The 22680-nt window shown below is 40.2% G+C and overlaps 2 protein-coding genes across 7 annotated transcripts in view; one reads left to right on the forward strand and one right to left on the reverse strand.

Annotated features, from left to right (window-relative positions):
- The first annotated feature begins 776 nt into the window (after positions 1–776).
- flot1b (flotillin 1b) lies at positions 777–9823 on the forward strand. Its single transcript, XM_071469578.1, has 13 exons — positions 777–1014; positions 1864–1914; positions 2395–2470; positions 2675–2765; positions 3457–3600; positions 5155–5274; positions 6107–6202; positions 6349–6501; positions 6743–6924; positions 7043–7088; positions 7283–7420; positions 7959–8123; positions 8209–9823. Exons 1-13 carry the CDS (start codon positions 789–791, stop codon positions 8236–8238), a joined length of 1518 nt encoding a protein of 505 aa, XP_071325679.1. The 5' UTR covers positions 777–788; the 3' UTR covers positions 8239–9823.
- A 2261-nt stretch (positions 9824–12084) lies between these two features.
- ddr1 (discoidin domain receptor tyrosine kinase 1) overlaps positions 12085–22680 on the reverse strand; it is a 38515-nt gene continuing 27919 nt past the window's right edge. For 3 of the 6 annotated variants that reach the window (XM_071469516.1, XM_071469514.1, XM_071469512.1), the window contains 9 exons: positions 21673–21839; positions 20918–21125; positions 19822–19941; positions 17564–17865; positions 17348–17475; positions 16347–16544; positions 15977–16244; positions 15523–15672; positions 12085–14526 (listed from right to left, as the gene is read on the reverse strand). In XM_071469516.1, the coding sequence (XP_071325617.1) occupies positions 14386–14526; positions 15523–15672; positions 15977–16244; positions 16347–16544; positions 17348–17475; positions 17564–17865; positions 19822–19941; positions 20918–21125; positions 21673–21839 (1682 nt within the window). In that variant the 3' untranslated portion in view covers positions 12085–14385. The remainder of the gene's footprint in view (positions 14527–15522; positions 15673–15976; positions 16245–16346; positions 16545–17347; positions 17476–17563; positions 17866–19821; positions 19942–20917; positions 21126–21672; positions 21840–22680) is intronic. The other 3 variants (XM_071469518.1, XM_071469517.1, XM_071469513.1) reach the window with 2 other exon arrangements.

A 22680-nucleotide genomic window follows, 5' to 3' on the forward strand; every position in this document is an offset into this window, starting at 1 on the left:
CATTTCAATGCTTATAATACAGCGCTCCATCCTCAAAGCATCTGATGCAGATGAATAACAGACTAAAATTCGAAATATTAAAGTATTTCTCTAAGTATGGAGGCCTGTAGGGACTTTATTAAAATGATAATGTAAACTTGACGTTATTCAAAAAATGTAATTAAAAATAGCATTGTATTATTTCCTACATGCATTCCTCAAGTAGAAATGAAAATGTTGTAATCCATAAGCAGTTTCATTTCCACATATTTGTGTGGGCATCCTATGACTACACTAAATTGAAAATTAAAAAGTTGTTTGACATTAAATTTTCTTAAGACTCAAACATCTATTGCATTTACATTTGCATGTCACCACGTTGCTCTTTCTGGTTTTGGTTACAATTTATTCATTGGTGACAATGTTGAAATGATTGACTGACTGTGCATGTCTCCACACATGTGAACAAGGTTTTGATTGTTTTAGTATTATGAGAAATGCCTCAACTGTTAGTTAGATAGATAGATAGATAGATAGATAGATAGATAGATAGATAGATAGATAGATAGATAGATAGATAGATAGATAGGATAAGATAAGTGGGGAAATTCACAGTGTTACAGCAGCAAAGTGGCAGTGCAGGGAAAAGAAAGCTGCAAAGAAACTGCAATAATATTTAAGATAGATAAATTATAAGAATTTAATAATATGTGATGGTCAAAATTACATATTTACAAGAATATACAACAGTGTTGCGACGGTGAGGGAGTCGATAGATAGATCGCCTGTGTGTGATAATGTGAACAGCCATGATTACATGGCTGCAGCAGCGGAGGTGCAGTGCTCCCTATCGACCACCGGGCGGCGCTAGACAGGAGTCCGGGCTGCAGTGGGGATGGGTGTGGTCTGAGGACGCTTCCCCCTCTAAACAGACATTTTTGTCATTCCTCCTAACGTCGCCCTGCGTGACAGTAACGACAGGAAATTTTTCGGGATTTATTCTGAAAAGGCATTTTGCATATCAACTACTCATCGGTAAGTTAAACGGGACGGTCTGCTTCACTTGTTCCATCGTTTAGTTTTGGTCAGCAGCTACAGTGTTTTCCCACAGGCGTAATGTCGTTATCGACCGAGAGCCGATTCTGCTGCATTTGAACAGCTAGCTAGCTAAAGTTAGCATGCGAACTAGCTGTCTCTGAAGACCGTTATTCGGTTTCACATGTGAAATACTGTGTGTCTGGCGTTATTCTCGGAGCATCGAGGTGTTTTTTGCAACTCTTACTGTTCGACAACATATTGCTTGTTGGGTTTTTGCCTTTTGCCGTATCGCCCTGTGTTGTGATTGTTAGGAAGGAGGGGGCGGGTGTTTATATTTACACTTTAAATATGTGGGAGGCTTTGGCTTAAATGATTGACAACGACACATGTTAATTGTGGGCCGTCAGTTGCAACCACACACTCGACTTTACACCCATCAACAATCAATACAATAACAAACTCTTAAGATTACGATGCTGAAATATGCAGTGTGTGAATGTGAATGTCAGTCTTATGTTATGGCGGAAACATCAGTTATTGATGCGTTTGAAGTGCCTCCTGAACCTGAAGAAAAATGGGTTATTGCCATAGATATATTTTTGAATTCAACTTAAATGTAGGTAAACAATGGGCTGTGCAGACAAAAGTGCATGTTTACAATGAAGCAAAAAACAACCTTTTTTTTTTTTTTTTGGTGTCCTGCTGTCAGTTTCATGTAAACATTACATTGGTTTTCCAATATATCTTATACTATAAATCACAATGAAATTTACAAACGCGCATTAGGTCGTCTTTTCCCTATCTGACTGTAGTTTTCATAATTTCACTTACTTCCCTTCAAATCAGGAATCAAGATGTTCTACACATGTGGACCCAATGAAGCTATGGTGGTGTCAGGTAAAACATTTGCTTGATTTCTCTTCCCTTTATTTCACAATGGCATTATTATTTTTCACAATAAGACAGGATGCTTAAAAAAACTGAATATTCCTTGTTGGGTAGTAAAACACTCCAGCCTCCACAATGCTGTATTGTTGTTATAGGTCATTGTAAAATGTCATTATAACAATGTAGTAAAAGCAGACCAGATTTGTGTACTGTGGACCAGTATGCCTGTGTCCCATGAATGATTTAATCATCGCATGTCTTGTGATGAGATGGGATTGAGTAACACCTATAGTCAGTTTGAAGTAAGCCAGGAATTTTCCAGCTTGCTGTGATGTGTAGACTCAAATGGTTGTGAATGCTAAGCATTAGTCACATTGTTGTAATACAGGGTTGCAAGTTGAACTCTGTCCTTGACAGTATAACTAGCTGTGTGTTACTGAGTGGTAGTGTATGGTTATATATGTTTCCCCCACCGACCTTTTTCTCCAGGCTTTGGCCGTTCTCCTCCTCTAATGATTGCTGGAGGAAGAGTGTTTGTCTTCCCATGTATTCAGCAGATCCAGAGGTGATCCTCTTCTCATTCTCAATTCCCCCTTGTTTTATATAAGTACAGCATAGCTGACTGACTGATGTAGTAGTTAACAAATCAGGGAAATAAATGCTGACAGACCATTAACAATTTCCTCTTTTTGACTTTTTAATTCTTTCTCTCTGTTATTATATCTGATGCATTCCACCTTTCCTTGTATTTTATGCCACTTCTCCTCAGAATCACGCTCAACACCCTGACTCTGAATGTGAAGAGTGACAAAGTCTACACCCGCCATGGTGTCCCTATCTCTGTTACTGGCATTGCACAGGTATGCCCTGAAAAGTGGCTAAAAGACTATAATGCTAAGTTATTAAAAATATATTGAAAATATTTTGCATAGATTTTAAAAGGCAGAGAAGGAGGTTAGTTGCTATTTAAAATCATCACACATCTACAGAAATAGGCTGTTGCTCATACAGGCCTGGGGGCTCACTGTATGACTGACATATTAATGAATAGGAACAAGTAGCTACTTTGTGATTAAGTTTAAAAATACAAAATACAGAATCATGAGCAAAATAGATAAAATTCAAGTAAATTAACCAAAGAAAAGTCTCATCAATACAATGTACAACAACATTCAAATGCAGTTCAGTTTGAAAGTTATTGACTGTTCGTAACTATGGGAAAGGAAATTGACACTTGAAAAGTGTCCCAGGCTGGATGGATAGGGTCAATGGGACACCACCGCTGGGAAAGAATTAAAATGAGTCATTGTTTATTTGAAAATGGAAGTTGCATGTTTTTGACAGAAGAGAACAGAGAGATAGAGAACATCTGGTTGTGGCGTCTTTTAAATTTTGTGCTAATGACTTAGCTTATTAAGTTATAAACTGAAAAGCCAGATCATGTTCCTGCTGAGACCCATTTATTTTATGTTCTATCAGAGTCCAACCTTGCCACTGCCACCTGTTAAAAGCTGCTGCTGTTTCACATTTTCTTTTTCTGTCTTTATAAAGGTGAAGATCCAGGGCCAGAACAAAGAGATGTTGGCCACAGCCTGCCAAATGTTTATGGGCAAGTCTGAGGCTGAGATCGCCCAGATTGCACTGGAAACGCTGGAGGGACACCAGAGAGCCATTATTGCCCATCTCACTGTGGAGGTTGGTATACTGACATTCTCAAACAGATTAGCCTGACATTTTCCACCCATAAAAGATTCAGAGGCATTATGTTTATGAGTCATTACTAACTTCGCCACTAAGTCAAGCCCACAGTGCGTTCAGAAAGTATTCAGACCCCTTCACGTTTTTTCACATTTTGATACGCTGCAGCCTTTTGCTAAAAAAAATATTTCCTCATCATGCTGCACTCAAAAACTCATAATGACTTAATTGACATAATTGACATTAGCACTGCTCTGAGCACTGCAGACAGTTCCTTCCTCCTCATGGCTTATGGGTTTTGCTGTAATATGCATTGTCAGCTGTGAGACCTTAAATAGGCAGGTGTGTCCCTTTCCAAATCATATCCGATCAGGTGAATTTACTACAGGTGGTTCAAGAGTATTGGTAGGCACCTTAGCTAAATTTCAAGTGTCATAGCAAAGTGCCTACATACTTAAATCAATGTGGTATTTATATAAACAAAATTTGTGTATGATAAATACAAATTTCAAACTTTTTCATGGATATTCAGTGCAGATTAGTGCAGATGAGGGGAAAAATGAATTATTTTTACATTTACATTCGCTCATTTGGCAGATGCTTTTATCCAAAGAGACTTACAAGTGAGGGACAACACTAAAGCTTAAGTGCAGCAGGAAACCTTGGCATAAGTACTAAGTGCTACGTCTGTTTAATAAATGCAAGGAGATCAAGTGAGAAGTTCTCTGAAAAAGTGCTAATTTGGCATGTTAGGTGTTAGAGGTGAGTGCTCTCAGAAGAGATCTTTTTGGGTACAACAATCCACGAACTGAATCACAATCTGCATTCTGTTTTCCATTTTGGTTTTATTGCCAAAGTCAGGACTTAAAGTCATGATTTGTATCTTTATGCTGCTCTGATGCCTCTTTTTGAAGTTTGTGTGCTCACTGCTTATTTATGTAAGTACTTTAGTTAGAAACTTGAGCTGCTGCTGACTAGCTCGCCCCAGCTCTTCTGCCTCCAGTTTCCCTGCCTGCAGGCGGGTTTCTCATTCCATGGATAAACTCGCAATTTCACTGTCTTGGACTGCAGCTGGAGATGCTAGTGCTTGCTCTGCACAGGTGGACAACTTGTACATTTGTCACCATGCCCAGCTTGCCAAGGCTGCAGACCAGAACAATGACTGCCATTGTTAGCTGCAGTTAGTGGGCTAGCTGTTGAACAGCTGACGGCGATTGAACTTTTAGAAATAAATATCTATATATAGCCTCTTTAAATGAGGCAATCGGGAGGCATCTGAAAAGTAAATCATATGCCAAAGTGAGATCGTCCATGATATCAGATTATCAGATCGCCCACCCCCAGCAGATCATACAAATATGTCGCTAGGTTTCTCGCGACCCTGGTTGGGGTAAGAGATGAAGAGATTTTGATATTCATATCCTGATAGATAGAATTCCTTCATCCATCCTCAATCCATCTATTTTAGCATAAGGCTGCAACACAACAACATGAAAAAAGGCACTGCATATACTTAATGTAATGCCTGTAATGATCTATTTCTGTTCACAGGAGATCTACCAGGACCGTAAGAAGTTCTCTGAGCAGGTCTTTAAGGTGGCCTCTTCCGACTTGGTCAATATGGGAATTGGTGTTGTCAGCTACACACTCAAAGATGTTCATGATGATCAGGTATTTTATGTCTGTTTGAGACTGTTTTCTGCAGATACTAAATCTGATGATCAAAACACACCAAACACTAATTACTGGAGCAACAGGAATCTAAAGTGTCACTGTAATCCCACATCTGTTTATATGAAAGCTTTTAGTCTGGGATGATTTCCTCTGTTACAGTAAAGCACTTAATTGATATTGACTCACTGTCTCTGACTCAACTGACCCTCCACTCATCTGTGCATTAGTGGTAAATTGGTCTAAGCCCTAAGTGCTTAAACACACCATCTCTTTTTTTTATGTATATCTAATGCGCTACATTCATTTTCATGCCTGTGCGCCAGCGACGGCCAAGGCCTGGAGGCATCATGTTCTTGGGATGTCCATATGTCCATCTGTCAGTACATCCCATTCTACTGAACACAATATCTCGGCAACGGCTTCAGTGAATTTCTTCAGATTTGGCAAAAACATTCACTTGGACTCGAGGATGAACTGATAAGATTTTGGTGGTCAAAGGTCAAGGTCACAGTGACCTCACAAGACACAGTTTTTGGCCACAACTCACAAATTCATACAATAATTATGACGATGATTATGATGATATAAAGTGATGAAGTGATAACATTTTATATCCAAATCGTCCAAGGCCAACTTCACTGTGTCATCTGCAAGATGTTCTGCAAAAGCTTTGTAACTTTGTAACTCAGGAAGGGGAGATGTGACCATATTTCCTGCAACTTGGCTGATCGGCAGAGGCATGCAACCGCAAGGTGGTAATTCCAGTTATTGCTTGAACTTTGTTGTCTCACAGTTACTCACTATTCCCCCATCTGTCGGTCTCTTGCAGGACTACCTTCATTCACTGGGTAAAGCCAGAACAGCCCAGGTGCAGAAGGATGCCAGGATTGGTGAGGCTCAGTACAAAAGGGACGCTGTCATCAGGGTAAAATCCCCCCTTTTGTTCTTTCTTTATTCCTGTCATTCTGCCTCTTTGCTCATATGGATAACCTGACATTGAGGATGAAACATCATTTGAAAACAAAACTACTAAAATTTCTCTGTTACTGTCCTGCTACTGTTGTTTTACAGGAGGCCCACGCTATGCAAGAGAAGGTGTCTGCTCAATACAAGAATGAAATTGAGATGGCAAAAGCCCAGAGAGACTACGAGCTGAAGAAGGCAGCCTATGATGTTGAGGTCAACACCAAGAAGGCTGAATCAGAAATGGCCTATCAGCTTCAGGTACAGTCATCTATTCATAATCTGATCTTCTCTGTCCGTGCTTTGAATATTTCTTATGAAATGCTTTAAGTTTGCTATGTTTTTGTTGAATTTTCGGCCTGGCCTGGTCAGTCTGATTTAGCTTGTACACATCTCATCGACAGCTTTTTGTTAGACTGGCTGGTCAAGTTTGTATTAAGACCAGTCTATATTGTAGATAATATCTGATCTGAATTTTCTTTTCTTATGCTTCCTTCATCAGGTGGCCAAGACAAAGCAGCGCATTGAGGAGGAGAAGATGCAGATTCAGGTGGTGGAGCGGACACAGCAGATTACTCTGCAGGATCAGGAAATCATCCGCAAGGAGAGGGAGCTGGAGGCCAAGGTCAAGAAGCCTGCAGAGGCAGAGAAATACCGTCTGGAGAGGCTGGCTGAGGCACAGCGGTGAGTACTAGAGCATAATACTGTTGTCTCATTTGATTCTGAAGAGAGTTGAATCATTTGCAGTCACAAAAGAGTGTGCATATGTACAATTTAGCTCAGTCTCTCTTCTCTCCTGCAGCCTGCAGCTCATCATGGAGGCTGAGGCCGAGGCTGAGTCCATCAGAGTGAGTACTGCCATGTTTCTCTTTTTCTTCTTTTCTTGTCTGATAGCTTCTTTATGACATTGAAACTACTGTTAATTATATGTCATTTGTATCTTCCATTCTTTTCCCTCTTATCAAGCATCACCACAGTCAGAACTGGCAGTATTTGGCCCTTCTATTGTAAACTAAACTGTCATTTGTGTGTTTGTGTGTAGATGAAGGGTGAGGCAGAGGCTTTTGCCCTGGAGGCTAAGGGTCGTGCCGAGGCAGAGCAGATGTCCAAGAAGGCTGAGGCCTTCAAGCAGTACAAGGATGGAGCCATGGTGGACATGCTGCTGGAGAAACTGCCACTGGTCAGTCTGACTTTCATGGCTGGATGAAGGGATGATGAATAAATAATGTTAGAGGTGTAGGATTAAATACCGTGCTATTATCAGGACTATTTTGCTTAGTTGCATTGTTGTTGGTGGATTTTTTTTTAATTACTTAGCAGACTTGTCATTGTAGCATGGCCTTATGATAGAGCACTCTCTGAATTATATTGATTTTATTCTAAATTAGGTTTAGGTCATTAATCAACAGTACGCTCATTCAGCTCAAGTCATCTTATATAATATTTTTTAGATTAATTGTTGTGTGTGTTTTTAAACTTCGTGTATGGCTTCATTTGATATTTAAACAACAGCAAATCATATTTTACTTTAATGAAGTAATTTGACATCCAGTTTCTTGATGAAATTTTTTTTGTTCAACACAAGTGGATTTTTTTGGCAATTTGCTCCCAATTTCTTTCATTAGAAATTCAAAGCACTTGTTAAGTACATTTTTTCACACTGAAAAACGAACATCTTCTTCAGTTTATTGACTTCAATGATTTTGTTTGTCCTACAGATGGCAGAGGAGATCAGCAAGCCATTGTCGGCGGCCCAGAAGGTCACCATGGTGTCCAGTGGTGGGTCAGAGGTGGGAGCAGCCAAACTGGCTGGAGAGGTGCTAGAGATCATGACCAGGCTGCCAGTCACTGTGGAGAAACTCACCGGAGTTGATATTTCCATGGTATGTTTGAGTGCGTGTGTCAGAAACTGATGGATAATTGGTGTATGTGGTAATCATCTCAATGTTTCTCTCATTGACTTTACAGACTTCAGGACAGACCGCCCGTGTGCATTAAGAACACAGGGAGAGTAGAAGTAATCAGGAGAGGTGTCACCAATATTCAGACTTGGAGCTCCGCATCTTCTCCTTGTGCCGATAATCACTGTATCGACTCCACCATTACCGTAGTCCTGTCTGATTATCTGTGTGCATGCGTGCATTTCACTTGTGTGTCTCTTTTTTTGGCTCCTCCTCATTTAAAACCCATCCCTCTTAGATGAAGGAGGGGCTTTATGTTTTTTTTATTGTCATGCCCCTGATCTGTGCTGTGTTTTCTGCTGTGGGTGACAGCGAAAGCAGCTGCTGGGATTCTATCATTGATGAAGCTACTTTCTCTCTTTGCCTGAAGGGGACGAAAGCCTCAGCCCACCTCCACCAGTGATAGTCGAAGTAGAAAAATCCTGTCTTTGTCTTTTTACTCTTCACCCTCAGTATGCAAGTTTTTACTTTCTTAGTGCACTCAGCCTCATTATCCCTGCATAGGATCTGGGTCAATGAACTGTTGTTATTTTCTAACTTTTCAATGTGGAAAATGATTTCTTGTTCTGTGCCTTTCAATTCACTAAATGCTGCTGAACTTTTTTTTATCACAGCAACACCTCATACTTTTGTTAGTGGGCGTAGTTTTATACTATTAACTTAATATAATCTAGCTTTGTGTTTATTAAAAAAAAGACACACAAAGCTGGGATGGTTCTAGTGTACTCCACATATCTCTTTGTTGTAACTACATTACTGGGCCCAAAATCATATGAGTTGTGCTGCAAGTGGAAGAAAATTCTCTGTGCTTCAGAATGAGGGCAAAGGAAGTGCTTCATGGAATCAAGTGGTTGAGGTTTCCTGTGAAAAGCAACGAAAGTATGTTATGGTGGAAAAAAACAAATTTGACTTTCGTCTTAGCTGCAGTGTCTCCTTGAGTCTTTATATGATAAGTGTAAAGAAGGACCATCACTAACTAAGCAACTAACCAGCCTGCTGCTTTGATGTGCTTGCTGTCTGCAGTTTAAACTGACATGGTTGATAGTATGATTTTTGTTGCCTCTTTTATTTGTTTTACTGGTTTTCCATTACAATGTGATATTGGGTATTACAGATGTTGGCTGATTTTAGGTCTTGTAGTTAAGGAAGGTTTTTAATGACAGTCCAGTGCCTCTGAACTGGGAGTTCATGGGTTGATTTCTCTCTTTCTTCAGGCATCTCACTAAATTTCCAAAGTTTTTCAGCTACAAAGCCTTATGCATTTTGTGACCGCCAAGTGCCTGGTCAAGACTCCTCAACAGCCAAGTCAAGTTGACTTCTCTAGTCAAGCCTATCTCACTTTTCTGTCAGGGAATAATTTCTTATATCTGATAACTAATTGTAAGCCATTAGCCGTCACTGTTGACAGGTGTAGATGAAAGCCAAATCGGTCTGCTCCTTTTGTATGTACTTTCGACTAATCTTTCACTGTTTTGTTGCATGTCTATCTTTTAAACTGACATAGCAAGTAGTTGTCACATAGTGTGAAAGTTGTATACTGGTGTCAAATATTAAAGATTAAAGATATGTAGTGACATGTTCTATGATATTGTAGACAATAAAGTATGGCGTAATTACTGAAACCTGTTGTATTTTTATGCCTCCTCTGGCGACAGTCTTGGCTGTTGGCATTATGTTCAATACACTTCATACTTTTTATTAAATTCCTTGACAGTTTCCACCACATGTGAGTCTGGACAGACATGGACATTTAAACTAAAAATATTTATTAAAATGTATTCAACATAATTTAATTTTTGTAAATTGAATATGTAATTATTTTAATTACATTTTATATTTTGTATTTTAATGTAATTAATTTAGAATATTTAATTGTTTTATAAGATAAATTTTAAGGCATTAAGCTTTGCTATAGCTACATAGTCCTTAGCATCAACAGCTTTCTACTTACCAGTCTAGAAGAAGAAATATTGTGAGTTCAACATTAAACATCATTCCTTTACACCCAAAGAGCTGTCTCCAGCATTGGAAAGCAATGTACTGAAGTTACCATGCTAATCAGCTAGCCCTGGCCCAACTGACTGGGCCAACATTGCCGTGTCACACCCCTACTCTCTTTCCCCACATTTCCTGTCTGCCTTCACTGTTTCACTGTCATTTGATTCTCATTCAAGTATTTTTATTCAATTTAATTTATTTGAGTAAATTAATTTATAGTACAATTTTGATTTTATTTAAAATATTTGTTATAATTCAGTTTAATTGAACTTTTTTTTTTTTACTAATTTAACTGCAAAAAATTAATTCACTTTAATTAATTTAACTCAATTTTATTTGAGTAAGTTTAATTGAACTACTTTAACTCAATTTAATTTAACTGACTGAATTATATATATATATATATATATATATATATATATATATATACACACATAAAGCCAAAAATATTCATAACCCTGGCAGATTTTGATTTAAAGTGATTTTTTTATTTAACCAACGAGTTTTTTCTGACTGGAAAGGACATAGATGTGTGTCAAAATAAGATACAACAATGTGCTAGAGATTTTAATGAAAAAAAGAAACAATTTCTATGTTTGATTTACATTTTTTTGAAAAATAGCATGTCTGTAATTATTCATACCGATTGCAAATTGTCACAATCTATGGGAAAATTCAAGGTTCTATACCGTTCCAAATAGTCCACGCTGTTCTGGAGCATTCTAATTACCCTGATTAATTGGGAACAGCTGTTTTAATCAACTCAACAGGTGAAAAACAGCAGCTCTCTGCAGTTGGTCTGTGGCAAGTCATGGCTAAAATGAAAGAGCTCAGTGAGGCCCTGCGGCTGCGCATTGTGGCTGCTCACAGCTCAGGAAAGGGCTACAAGGCCATATCTAAATGTCTTTGAGTTCCAGTGGCCACAGTACAACGTATTATTAAAGAATACAAGAGGTTCCACACTTCGGAAAATCTCAGAGGATGTGGTAGGAAGTCAAAAGTGACCCCTGCGCTGGCAAGGCTGATCGTGCGAGAGCTGAAGAAGAAGCTGAGGATCACCACCAAGGCCATCCTGAAGAATCTGGGCCATGCTGGTGCCAACGTCTCAAGGCAGACAGTGAAATGGACACTGCACACTGCTGGGTTCCACGGATGCAGACCTTTGCAAAAACTCATCTGGTCTTCTCTTTTGTGGTCAGATGAATGAAAAACAGAATTGTTTGGCCACAGTGATGTCGCCTTTATTTGGCATAAAAAAGGAGAAGCATTCCACCCCAAGAACACCATCCCCTCGGTCAAGCATTGTGGTGGGAACATAATGCTTTGGGGGTGTTTTTCAGCCAATGGGCTATAGGGTATGAATAATTCTGGACATGCCATTTTTCATTCAAATGTAAATAAAAGAGAAATTATTTTTTCCCCCAATTATACCCCTTGTGCATTGTCTTATTATCTTTTGGGACATGCCTGTGTCATTTCCAATCAGAAAAAAACTTCTTGGTTGAATAAAAATCACTTTAAGTTCAAATTTGCCAGGGGTATGAATAATTTTGGCCTTAACTGTATATATATATATATATATATATATAAAATCTAAATACATTTAAATATTTTATTTATTTGACTTAAACTTAATTTAATTCAATTAAATAAATTTAACTTATACTATTAAATAATTTCAATCAGGTTACATTCATTTCACTCAATTTGATTTAATTCAGAGAATTGAATTGAATTCAACTTAACTTACTGTAATTTAATTTGGTGAATTTAATTTCAATTTTAAATGAAATTCTTTCAAAGGCTACACTACACATGAGTCTGAACAGACATGGATGTAAACTGCAACTTGACTGGTTGGAGGCATATAACCGCGAGGCAGTAATTCTAGTTTCACCATCAAATTACTTTATTGAGGTGACTGATTTCATTGAGACCAACTTATGTTTTATTGACTAAACGATTAGTCTATAAAACACTTGGCAGATTAATCAAATATGAAAATAATGGTTAGTTACAGCCCTAGAGCACATCTTGATTTATTTGAAAAGGTTAACTTTATGAAAACATCTACAAAAATAGACAACACAATGAATTACAATGGCATCAAGGTAGCAAGCGTTCTACAGAGATACAGAAGACCCAAATGTAACAAAGAGTTCTCCATATATTAGTAAAGGAAATTACAATTCTGTCCTGAAAATATGTACATACCATAATGTTCAACTTCAAAGACACAAAAGGATGAAATCAGACATCAAGGACTGTCTAAGTACATACAGTATATATAAAAATATGGGTTTAGTTGAACTACAGTGTATCAAAAATGACTCAAATGGCACGACCATTCACAATCAGTAAACATGTAGTACTTGATAATCTTGATCATCTCAGGACTGATTTACAGTGCTATACAATCAGTAAGGTAGATGCATCGATGCTACCATTGTCAGCTTAATGTACTAAACATGGGATAATGCAGAGGTTGATGTTGACATTCACGCTAAAATCAGTACTCCCAGCGTTTTTGAGCAATGCTAGAACCGTGTTTTAAAAATACAGTAATGCATTTGGATGAGCGTAGAAAGATTATGTGATGAGTTAACACATCTCAGCACACTAAAGGTTTCAGAACAAAAGGTTTTCGTTCGTTTAAAATGAGAGGAACTGATGGTGCCATTCCATTTTTTTAAATAATATTTTACATCCAATGGTTTGGCAATGCCTTGTTGGAGAGGATGTCCTTATAAAATGCATCTGTGATATATTTTGATCTCCTCAGGCAAATATCTTAAAATAACTGCAGGTAAAATGCGTAAGAATCCACGTCAACAGGAATCATATCATATCAGGCCCCTCACAGAGAAAAGTGTCATCGTGGTTGGGGGGATATGTACGTAGGATTTAAAGTGCAGCTGGCTGTGGAATTTTACATCTATCCTTTGTGTCTGGGTCAAAGCCAGATACAAAAAAAATTCTCCAAAACATCTGAGCAGGCACATTTGAAGATGTCCCGTCCACTGCCCCTGCTGGCAGCATTGTCTCTTTGCTTGGAAAAGCCATTCCAGTTTGTGGGTCAGATCTCCTCGAAAGCAGCAGACTCGCCTCTTCTGTGCCTTTTTCCTCAGGTTTGAGTAGTCTGTTTGGCACCAGGGATACGTTTTGCTTTTTCTGTGATTAAAGATAGGGTTCAAATACTTTGATTTTTTGACTACTATGGGGTGTTGGTGGTTGAGAGCAAACTTGACTTCATCACATTGCAGAGAGTGGGTTGCTGTTGTCTGGTCCACATCATTTCACATTAGTCCACAATAACTTCAGAGTTACAGCTGTGGATGTGGGTCATTATATAAGGTTTTGGGGCTGAGATAGAGGGTTATGGTAAGTACATGGTACATGGTAAATTCTCCTATCATCCAGGTTCTACAGAGTCAAGTTAGCCATCAACCATGTCTAAGTGTTAAGATATTTTTATTAGACTTGTTTGTGTCTTATAGAATTAGACTGATTTCAATGTGTAGAGTAGGCCATACATACTATAAATACTAAGACAACCCCTGTGTGTGCAGTTTGATCTCTGAACAACAGGTGTTGTGTTCAGAGATGAAACAGTGTGTGTGATGTGCAGCCACAGAGTTCACAGTGCATGTGCGCCTTCACCAGTTACCTGCATGAAGCATTTGAGATGTTGAATAAAGAAAAGTCATGAAACTTAATAACTGTTCATTTCCTAGCCTGCTATGGTCATAGTATGGAGTATTTTCTGCTGTGTAGCTTCTGCAGCTTCCTGTATTTTGATCTTTACAGCACTTAATCACCAGTCACCTAAACCCTCCTTGTATGTTAAGTATCTGAGAAGAGAGAAAGTTTCTATGCAGACTGCACCCACCACCAACCACTGAAATGTAGCTCAGACTGCTACCTACCTAAAGCTGGGGTTAGTTTGCCTTTGGGGTTGGAGTCTGAAGTGGAAATAAACCGAACCAGCGGCGTCTCAGCCCCATACACCCAACAAGTACAAAAAAAAAAAAAGCGAGCAACCCACTTTAACCTTCTGTCTGCCTCTGCTGTGCAGCACCTCCACCACGGATTCAGACACCTTCCCACTGTAGCAAGGATGCATAAAAGCACGAGACATTTTCCCCTCTTTAATGTCTGCCATTCTTAAGTTTCTCTGACTTTCTCTTTAAACCATGTTCATGGCGTCCTCAGTGAGGAAGGAGTGGATGTCGGCGAAGGATGGGCGGAGCTTGCAGTCTCTGTTCCAGCAGCTCAGCATGAGCTCATAGAGACCCTGAGGACACACAGCAGGCCTGCTCAGATACACCTGCAGGGGAGAGACAGGGAGAGAGATGTATGGAAATAAGGATGAGTTGCGTAGTTGGACCTTTTTCATACTCTGGCATCTTTTCATGCCGTGACAAAGGTCACCAAGACCAAATACTGGATGTAAATATAGGACACCAGTACAAAATCTTATCATTTTTCTTATATTTAATTATTATGAAAACACAAAAAATATATAGTTATTTACTTTTAGTTTAGTGATTTGTGGGTGAATATGTCTTAGAATTAAGTCACTGAAGTGAAACTAAACATCTATTTGTGAGGATAAATATGTAACATCCAGCTTTTAATAACTCCAACAAGTGAATAGAGCAGCCACTCTGGACTTTAGTTACAGCTTTCAGTAGCATCTATTATCTGCGAAACGACAAAAGCCCAGTGTGAGAACTTCTCAAGAAACAAAAACAAAAAAAAACCTGGCACAACTTCATCTACTTCCAAGGTGCATAGAGAAAAGAAAGAGTCCAAAAAGGTCAAAACTCCAGCAACACTTGTAGTCAGCAGAAGAATTTTAAAATTCTTCTCTTGACTACAAGTGTTGCTGGAGTTTTGAAGAATTTTTAAATTCTTCTGCCGAATACAAGTGTTGCTGGAGTTTTGACCTATTTGAACATTTCAAGAAAGAAAGGAACTGATACTGAGGAAGACCAGTTCAGATCTTTAACAAATCAGTGATGTAGAGAGCAGGCCATTGTCATCATGTTAGGCTATGCCTACTGTCCATTAACAATTTGAGCTTCTGTAAAGTTTGACACACATAGAGTATCAAATGAATATTCATTTCACATAAAATGTATGAATGACAAAACTCTTCCAAACACAAGAGCTAAAATATGAGTAAATATTAGACTTGTGTTTGACAGGTGAAAACATATCTGCTCTGCTTCTGCTTAACACCTGCTAACTGATAAACTAACATGCTACTAGAAGAGACATCGCCACCTGTGGTGTTTGTGCGTGATTCTGTGTGATGTACCTGTCTGCCCTGGTCTCTGAAGAACTCCCCAGCGTTGTCGATGACTTGTTCATCCGTGAGATTGCAATACGGCTGCTCCTGACAAACGCTCAGCATCTCCCACAGAGTGACGCCGAATGCCCACACGTCGCTGGCTGTGGTGAACTTACCCTGGGAACACACAACCACACTCCATCATTTTCAACATCATACTCTCCTTCAGTATCAAAACTATTATCAAGATATGAATTCTTCATTCAGTTCCTATTGTTCTACCTGGATTTTTTGATCAAAATGTCACTTGCTTCTCTATTACTTAAGGATAAGTTCCTAGATTGTTGTTTTAAATAAAAAAACAAAAATGAATAAAAAGTCATTATCCATACAAGTTGAATGTTATCAATAATTTATCAAACCAAACATCAACCATCACACACCATCAGATGCACAAACACACAGATTCCTGTCCTCTCACCATGAGTATACACTCCCAGGCCATCCAGCGTATTGGCAGCACAGCTCTGCCCTGGATCCTGTAGTAGTCTCCAGCATACAGATTCCTGCTCATGCCAAAGTCGGCTATCTTGATGTGACGCTCGCCGCCCCGATCCTCCCCGCTCTCACCCCTCTCGCCTCCGACCAGACAGTTACGTGTGGCCAGATCCCGGTGCACAAAGTTGAGGGAGGAGAGGAACTTCATTCCAGATGCAATCTGGCTGGCCATGGAGATGAGGGCTGGGTAACTGATGATAGATAGAGGGGATAATAAATGAATCAAAACTGTGTCAGTGTGTGCATTTATATCAGTGTATACATGTGAGTCTGTGCGCGTGCTTATGTGTTACCTGATGGTCGGGGTGTTGTGTGAGGGCCCCGTCTTATCCAGAAGCACTCGGTGGGATAGATACTGGTTCAAGTCTCCACATTCCATGTACTCAGTGACCATACAGAGTGGGTCACTGCTCACACACACTCCCAGCAGCCGGATGATGTTTGGGTCCTTCAAGCGGGACAGGATCTTCACCTCTTTCAGGAAGTCGTTCCTACCAGCACGCAAAGGAAAAGTGAGGCACATCAGTGAAATGGAGGGATAGAAAAGAAGCTGCTGAATTTTGAGGTGATAGAGCAAATCAGGAATAAATAGTGACGGACAACAAAAGCTTCATGAAGCAACACTTTTGCAACACCCCAGCCTACAGCTCTATGTGGCCTTCCACCTCACTGATTTGTTTTGCTGGCCAGGTTGCTGCGGCTCTCGCTAACCCTCCATATAAAAGCTGTGTACAGCCGCTCCTAGCACAGAAACCAACACAAGCTGATTTTACCTGCCAAGTGCTTAATGTGTGGGGAGCCAAAGTAAACAAGAAGCCGGTGAAGGGAATTAAACATCTAGAAAACCAAAAAGAGCCACATATTTTTCTGTGGTTTTGAGGGACCAAACCTGGGGTTAAGAATGATAAAATATTGGACTGGATTTAACAGGTGAAAAAAAAAATCTGCTTTTCTTCTGCTGGATATGTTATGGATAAGCTATATCAGGTAACTGACTACTAACAAAGTAGCTATATAGTATGTGAGGACTCATTGCTGTGTTTGTTTTGGAGTCTACCTTCTGCCCTCTCAAGGTCACATATAACCTCTGAACAGCTTGAAGTAACAATTCAGCAAAATAATGTTGATTGTATTTTTCGATTTATTGTGGAGGAACTAATATGCTAATATACTAATAGTACCATCAGCGGGAAAGCTGCAGTTCAGTGAACACATGAGCAAGTGTGAGAGAGGAGATAAGCTGTAAAAGCAGAAAGAAAAGAGTGCAGACTCAGCTGTGTGCAAGGTTACAGACCTGGCATTCTTGGAAGCGTCTGGTCGTAGTATCTTCACTGCTACCAGAAGAGGGCGACCTTTTCTCACATTGAAGGGGAACTCCAAGTTGGGAAGGTCCTGAGGGTTCTCGATTTCACACAGGTGCACCTTTCAACAACAACAAAGAAAAAAGCACAGTTGTTAAAGTACAATCACCCTTTCACCCACCTGCACATTTTTTCAGGTCATTTCTCACCTCCCCAAACTGTCCCTCTCCCAGTTTCTCCTTGAAGATGAGAAACTGGCGCGGCAGCTCTGGCAGCGGGGCGGCGTCAGCCCCAGGGCTCGAAGAGGCCAACGCGGGCACAGCGTAGGTGTTGTTACCGCTGACACCCTGCAGGCTCACAATGTCTGCCTCAGCATAGTGCGGGACGCTGGGAGGTAGTGGGGGAGATACAGGGGGAGACAGGGAGGGGTAAGGAGGGGAGCCAGGGTAGGGAGGAGGCTCCTCGTGAGTTGGTGGGAAACCCTTCTCCATGTCCATATCCAAACCACAGGCTGGAGGGAGGAGTGAGAGACAGAGAGGGTGTATGAAATGGAGAAATAACTTTAAGAGAAGAGAAACTGTGTGATTAAAAACAGCTTTGTTTTGCTTTAAGATGTTCTGTGAGTGAAGGAATCTGATGATATTACAAATTCAGACAACCTGTTTTAAAGGGATAGTTTGGACTAGGGAAAATGTATTTGACATAACCCACTAAAAAAAAGCTTTAACAGAAAAAATAAACTGACTACAATAAAACAGGACGATAAAAAGGCTCTGAGTTACGGAGATAGAGAACAAAGCAATACAGCATGATAAAATTCTGAGGCCAACTTTTAAAACTGAAGAGATTCATCTGCAGATTGAGCTACCCTGACCTTGTACATTGAATCATTTAGTTTTCAGTGTAATGGTGGGGGATGTTAAAAGACCTTGGCCAGATGACTATACACACACTAAATTTGTCTATTGTAAGGTATAATGATCTGCCTTTTTAACATTTCACTGATACATGAGTCAGACATCTTCATGGATGCTTTCAATGCACAGTGTGACTGTACAGTTATTCAACAGTGATCCTAGCTTAGTTTAGATTCATTTCATTTCATTTCTGTGGCATCAAGTAGCAGGTCCTGTCAAAATCAGCGATAAGTAATAATACTCTTACTCTGATGGATGGCGATGGCCTCCAGAATTAAAGCTTCTGAGACGATGTGTCAGTCTATTCTATGTATTTTGAAACTAAATTAGAATCTGTCGTTGCAATTTCTGATGAAATTTAAACACCAGTTTTAATTTAACAAAGGTATAATAACTTATAATTCAACAAGAACACCTCCCATGAGGTTCTGACAGCACATACAAGTCAAAGACTTGTGGGGAGTGTGATGTTTGAATACCAAGCTGTTATAGGCCACTTTTGTTAAAATGATAATGGAGGTGATAGGAGCCTTCCCAGTCCACTTCAATGCACACAGACTGCAGCCCATGAATACGAATTCTGTATTTTAACAGAACTTATCATTTATGCTGGATTAATAACAATATTGCATTGCAAGTGTCCTACTGAACCCTTAACACGTACAGTATTTGACAGATTTTTTAAGTAGCATCTTCCTGATTCAACAGACAGACTTGAGCTAAGCTAAGTTCACTATAATAGTGATAACAACACTTCGAGTCTACAGTCATGCAAGAGGGCCTGTTAGGCTGCACTGAGCTAAACGCTAACGCCAGCATGCTAACATCCTCATGACAATGTTTACATGCTTTTGTTTAGCAGGTGCATTTCCCCATGTTAGTTTAGTGTGTTAACATGCTAACATCTGAGAAAGATGGGAGTGCATTGTCATAAAGCAAAGAAAACGTTTTGACCGGATGGCGGCGCTAGTGGAAAAGTGAGGAGATCACCAAAGTCATTAGGATACATCTGCTGAGAACCATGACTGTCTTATACCTAATCAGTTCAGTAGATGCTGAACTATTTCACTGGATAAATGATAACTGTGATCTGCTGCTGGTACTTACAAAAGTCTGTATAAAAAATTTTATGTCAATCCATCCAACTGTTGTTGAGACATTTCAGTCTACAACAACGTGGTGGACTGACAGACGCACACTGCCATCAATAGAGCCATGACACAAGCACAGTTAAACAAAGGTATCCATGAGTCTGTCAGACTCGGGCTATGTCTGAAAATTTGTACAGTTCCCCAAATACCAAACTATCTCCTCAAACAAAGCATGAGTCAGTTTGAGTGGTGAGTGAATGTGAGTGACTAATCATGTGAGTAACAGGATGAATGAAATGGTCAGACACATGCAAAATGGACTAATCACATCTGGGACGTATTTTTCTCTAGAGTTGTCTGTAAGAGCACTTCTAATGCCCCAACCCTGGGGAGTTAATAGTACATGGGTATAGGTAGGGGCCCCTCTGGACTGTGTTGCCCTGGTCCAAGGTGTCTTACCCTGGGGCACATTGAGGCTCTTTTCCTGAGCCTGAGTGGTGCTGGGGACGACTAGGGGTCTTGAGCCTTTTCTGTGATCTGACAGGAGCAGGTGATATGCTGGGTTGTTTAACAGCAAGGCTGGGAGGGTACACACACACACACACACACACGCACACACACACACACACACAAACGGGACGAGGTGGGGTGCACGCAGGTACCATGATATGGATCATACACATGAAACAAAGTGGCACGTGACACAAAACATACACACAACAAAACACAATAACCACCATTAGCGTGACATTGTTAGCATATCCATTATTATATGAGAGAGGAGAGGAGGTGGGGTTGCATTGACACATGGAGAACAGAAGAGCAGTGCAAGAACAGGCAAAGTTAACATAACACAGGCCATAACCAAACATAACATGAACCAGTGGATGAAATAATGTTTCTGTTACTCATGTTATTTCAAACTCACACAGGCGCGTTGTAATGGCAGCATGCAGAACTCCTGTGGTGCAATGCAAGTGAAGGAATGTCTTTTCTTTATTTACTCCTCTTTTTCTCCTCCCTCTTTTCTTTTTCTTCCCTTAACTCAGAACAATAGCTCTTCTGTGCCCCCTCTGCACTGTGGATCCTGGAGGCACTCTTCCTCGCAGCGTGTTTGGTATGATTTACGTTTGTTTGGCGTGTTGAAATACGCTGTTTTCCCTTTCCAAATGATTTTGCTTACTGATATGATCAACAGAGGTTGCAAAAGCATGGACACAGGCACGCAGATGAAGCAATCTGTACAAACCACATACATGTTTGTAGAAATTTAAACTCTGTGCACACGAACAGTTGCAATGTCTCACAATTTCCAATGTCTCCATGCCAGATGCGTGCGGTTGACTGTTGATCAATCTCTGTTACCATGTGTGGTATGTTTTACTGTATGTCAGCATGCTGACATGTTCTCTGTCACATTAAATGTCATGCTAAATGTGATTTCTTTGGACTAAACCACTCAGTTACATCAAAATCTATAGACGCTATAGTTATCAAACATATCTATAAATGCGCTCCAGAACTGTGCTGTCATATGTGTGTGTTTATAACTTACCTGTGCTGTCTCTGTGATCCCTTGGCCGGAGCAGAGCACTGGGTTCCTGGTACTCTCCTTCTCCCTCTCTGTCATGGTCACGGTCGTCGGGGAAAGTGTGGATGCGCTGGTAGCGACTCGAGTAGCTGTGTGTGTTGTTGATGACCACATTGTCCGAGGGCACTGACAGGTGGACCCGCAGCTCATCGCTTGACAGGCTTCCCTGGGCCTGGGATGGCAGAGGATTCACTTGAACACAGGTAATATAAATGCACCATTTAAATCCCTAAAGCAGGTGATGATCAAACTGCGGAAACAGCCTCTAATCTTTGGACAATTAGAGGTAAATATGAAATGATTCCCGCAACACATCCAGATGGAGATCCAGTGGCACTCTGCCAAAAGCGTGGCAGTTGTAATCTCAGCTTGCTATCAGTCATTTAAACTCAGTTAAAGGGGGCAGCTCAGCCTAATCACACAAGAAAACAATCTCTCACTTAGGACTATTTATTCTTTAGAAAGTAATTAATGAAACTGAGACTGCTGACAGCAAGATCTATGGAGCAACTGGGGCATGGTTTCTTGAAAAAGCAAGTTGATGTTGTCTTTTTCAGTTGTATTTTTGTCAAAGCTTTGATCAACAACATTTCATTTACCTCCATTGTACTAGGGTGGTAACAGAAATCCAAGACTGCATGGCTAGATACCACTTGGGGTAAATAATCCTGCAGTTCAAGAACAATTACAGATGAATTAACAACTGCATGTCCCCTCACCTTGCCCAGTATCTTTTTCCAGTACTGTCTCCACAGAATGACAGCTATCACAGCCAGCAGCAGAAGGATGATGCCCACCAGGCAGCCAATCAGAATGGCTGTATTACTGCTGTCATCTTTGGCTACAGGAAGACCCGCTCTGGGAGTCACAGCAGCAAATTCAGGCCCTGAAGGAGGAAAATTCAGGATGAAATGTCAGGTGCTTACATGTGTATGTGCTTGATTGCCTGGAACCTGCAGGTATTTATCGGTCTGATGTGATGTATATAGAGCACTGTGCAATGCTGTCTCTATCAGTGGGTATGACAAGGACTTGGATTGAGCTAATGCACTGCTCGGTCTGAGCATTAGCCTTTTCACTGCAGTCACTGAGGTCACACACCCCAGCATAGTTTCATCAGGCTTACTAAACATCTGATGGGGATTGTCTGTGTGAGCATGCATCCAGTATGCGCGCTCATACCAAAGGGATTCTCAGAGCCTGCTGCATGAGAACAGAATGTGAACACCGCTTTGCTTCTCGACAGCTTTGTAGTCAACTATTAGTCAGAATCATCCGGTTATTTTTTCTCCTCTGAAGGTCAAGTGACACGTGAAATGTTATTTAAATGCAGGATGAAAGAGTTTCCTCAACTCCTCAAACCACTTTAACAGAATAAGTGGTGGGGAAAAAAATGGCTCATGTAAAAAAGACCAAAAACCAAGCAGACATGGTGCTTTTATGTCCATGCATGTACAGAACACATACATAAATACACCCCTGCAAGCACACACTTATACACTTACAACAAGACAACCCATCCCCTCTCTCTCTCGCTCTCCTGTCAGTTCAACACCATGCATGTAAGTAATAAATAAAGCCAAACAAAGCCATTCAACCACAGCCAGTAACAAGGACAAAGCAGCATACACGCCACAGAAAACCATTTCCAGCTTTTTAAAAAGCCTGTTAATGTTTAGCAGTGGAGAACAGAGCCAGATCCCTGAAAAGAAAACATGCCGTTTGTG

Source organism: Trachinotus anak, unplaced genomic scaffold (assembly GCF_046630095.1).
Source record: "Trachinotus anak isolate AG129_WGS33_773 ecotype Australia unplaced genomic scaffold, CSIRO_AGI_Tana_v1 ptg000032l, whole genome shotgun sequence".
Lineage (NCBI taxonomy): Eukaryota > Metazoa > Chordata > Actinopteri > Carangiformes > Carangidae > Trachinotus > Trachinotus anak.

Bases quoted from the DNA above. Each gene is read 5' to 3' on its own strand.
- flot1b (XM_071469578.1), top strand. From the start codon at position 789: ATGATTACATGGCTGCAGCAGCGGAGGTGCAGTGCTCCCTATCGACCA. The intron at 2,766-3,456 runs GTATGCCCTGAA...GTCTTTATAAAG, and splicing joins CTGTTACTGGCATTGCACAG to GTGAAGATCCAGGGCCAGAA. The intron at 3,601-5,154 runs GTTGGTATACTG...TTCTGTTCACAG, and splicing joins TTGCCCATCTCACTGTGGAG to GAGATCTACCAGGACCGTAA.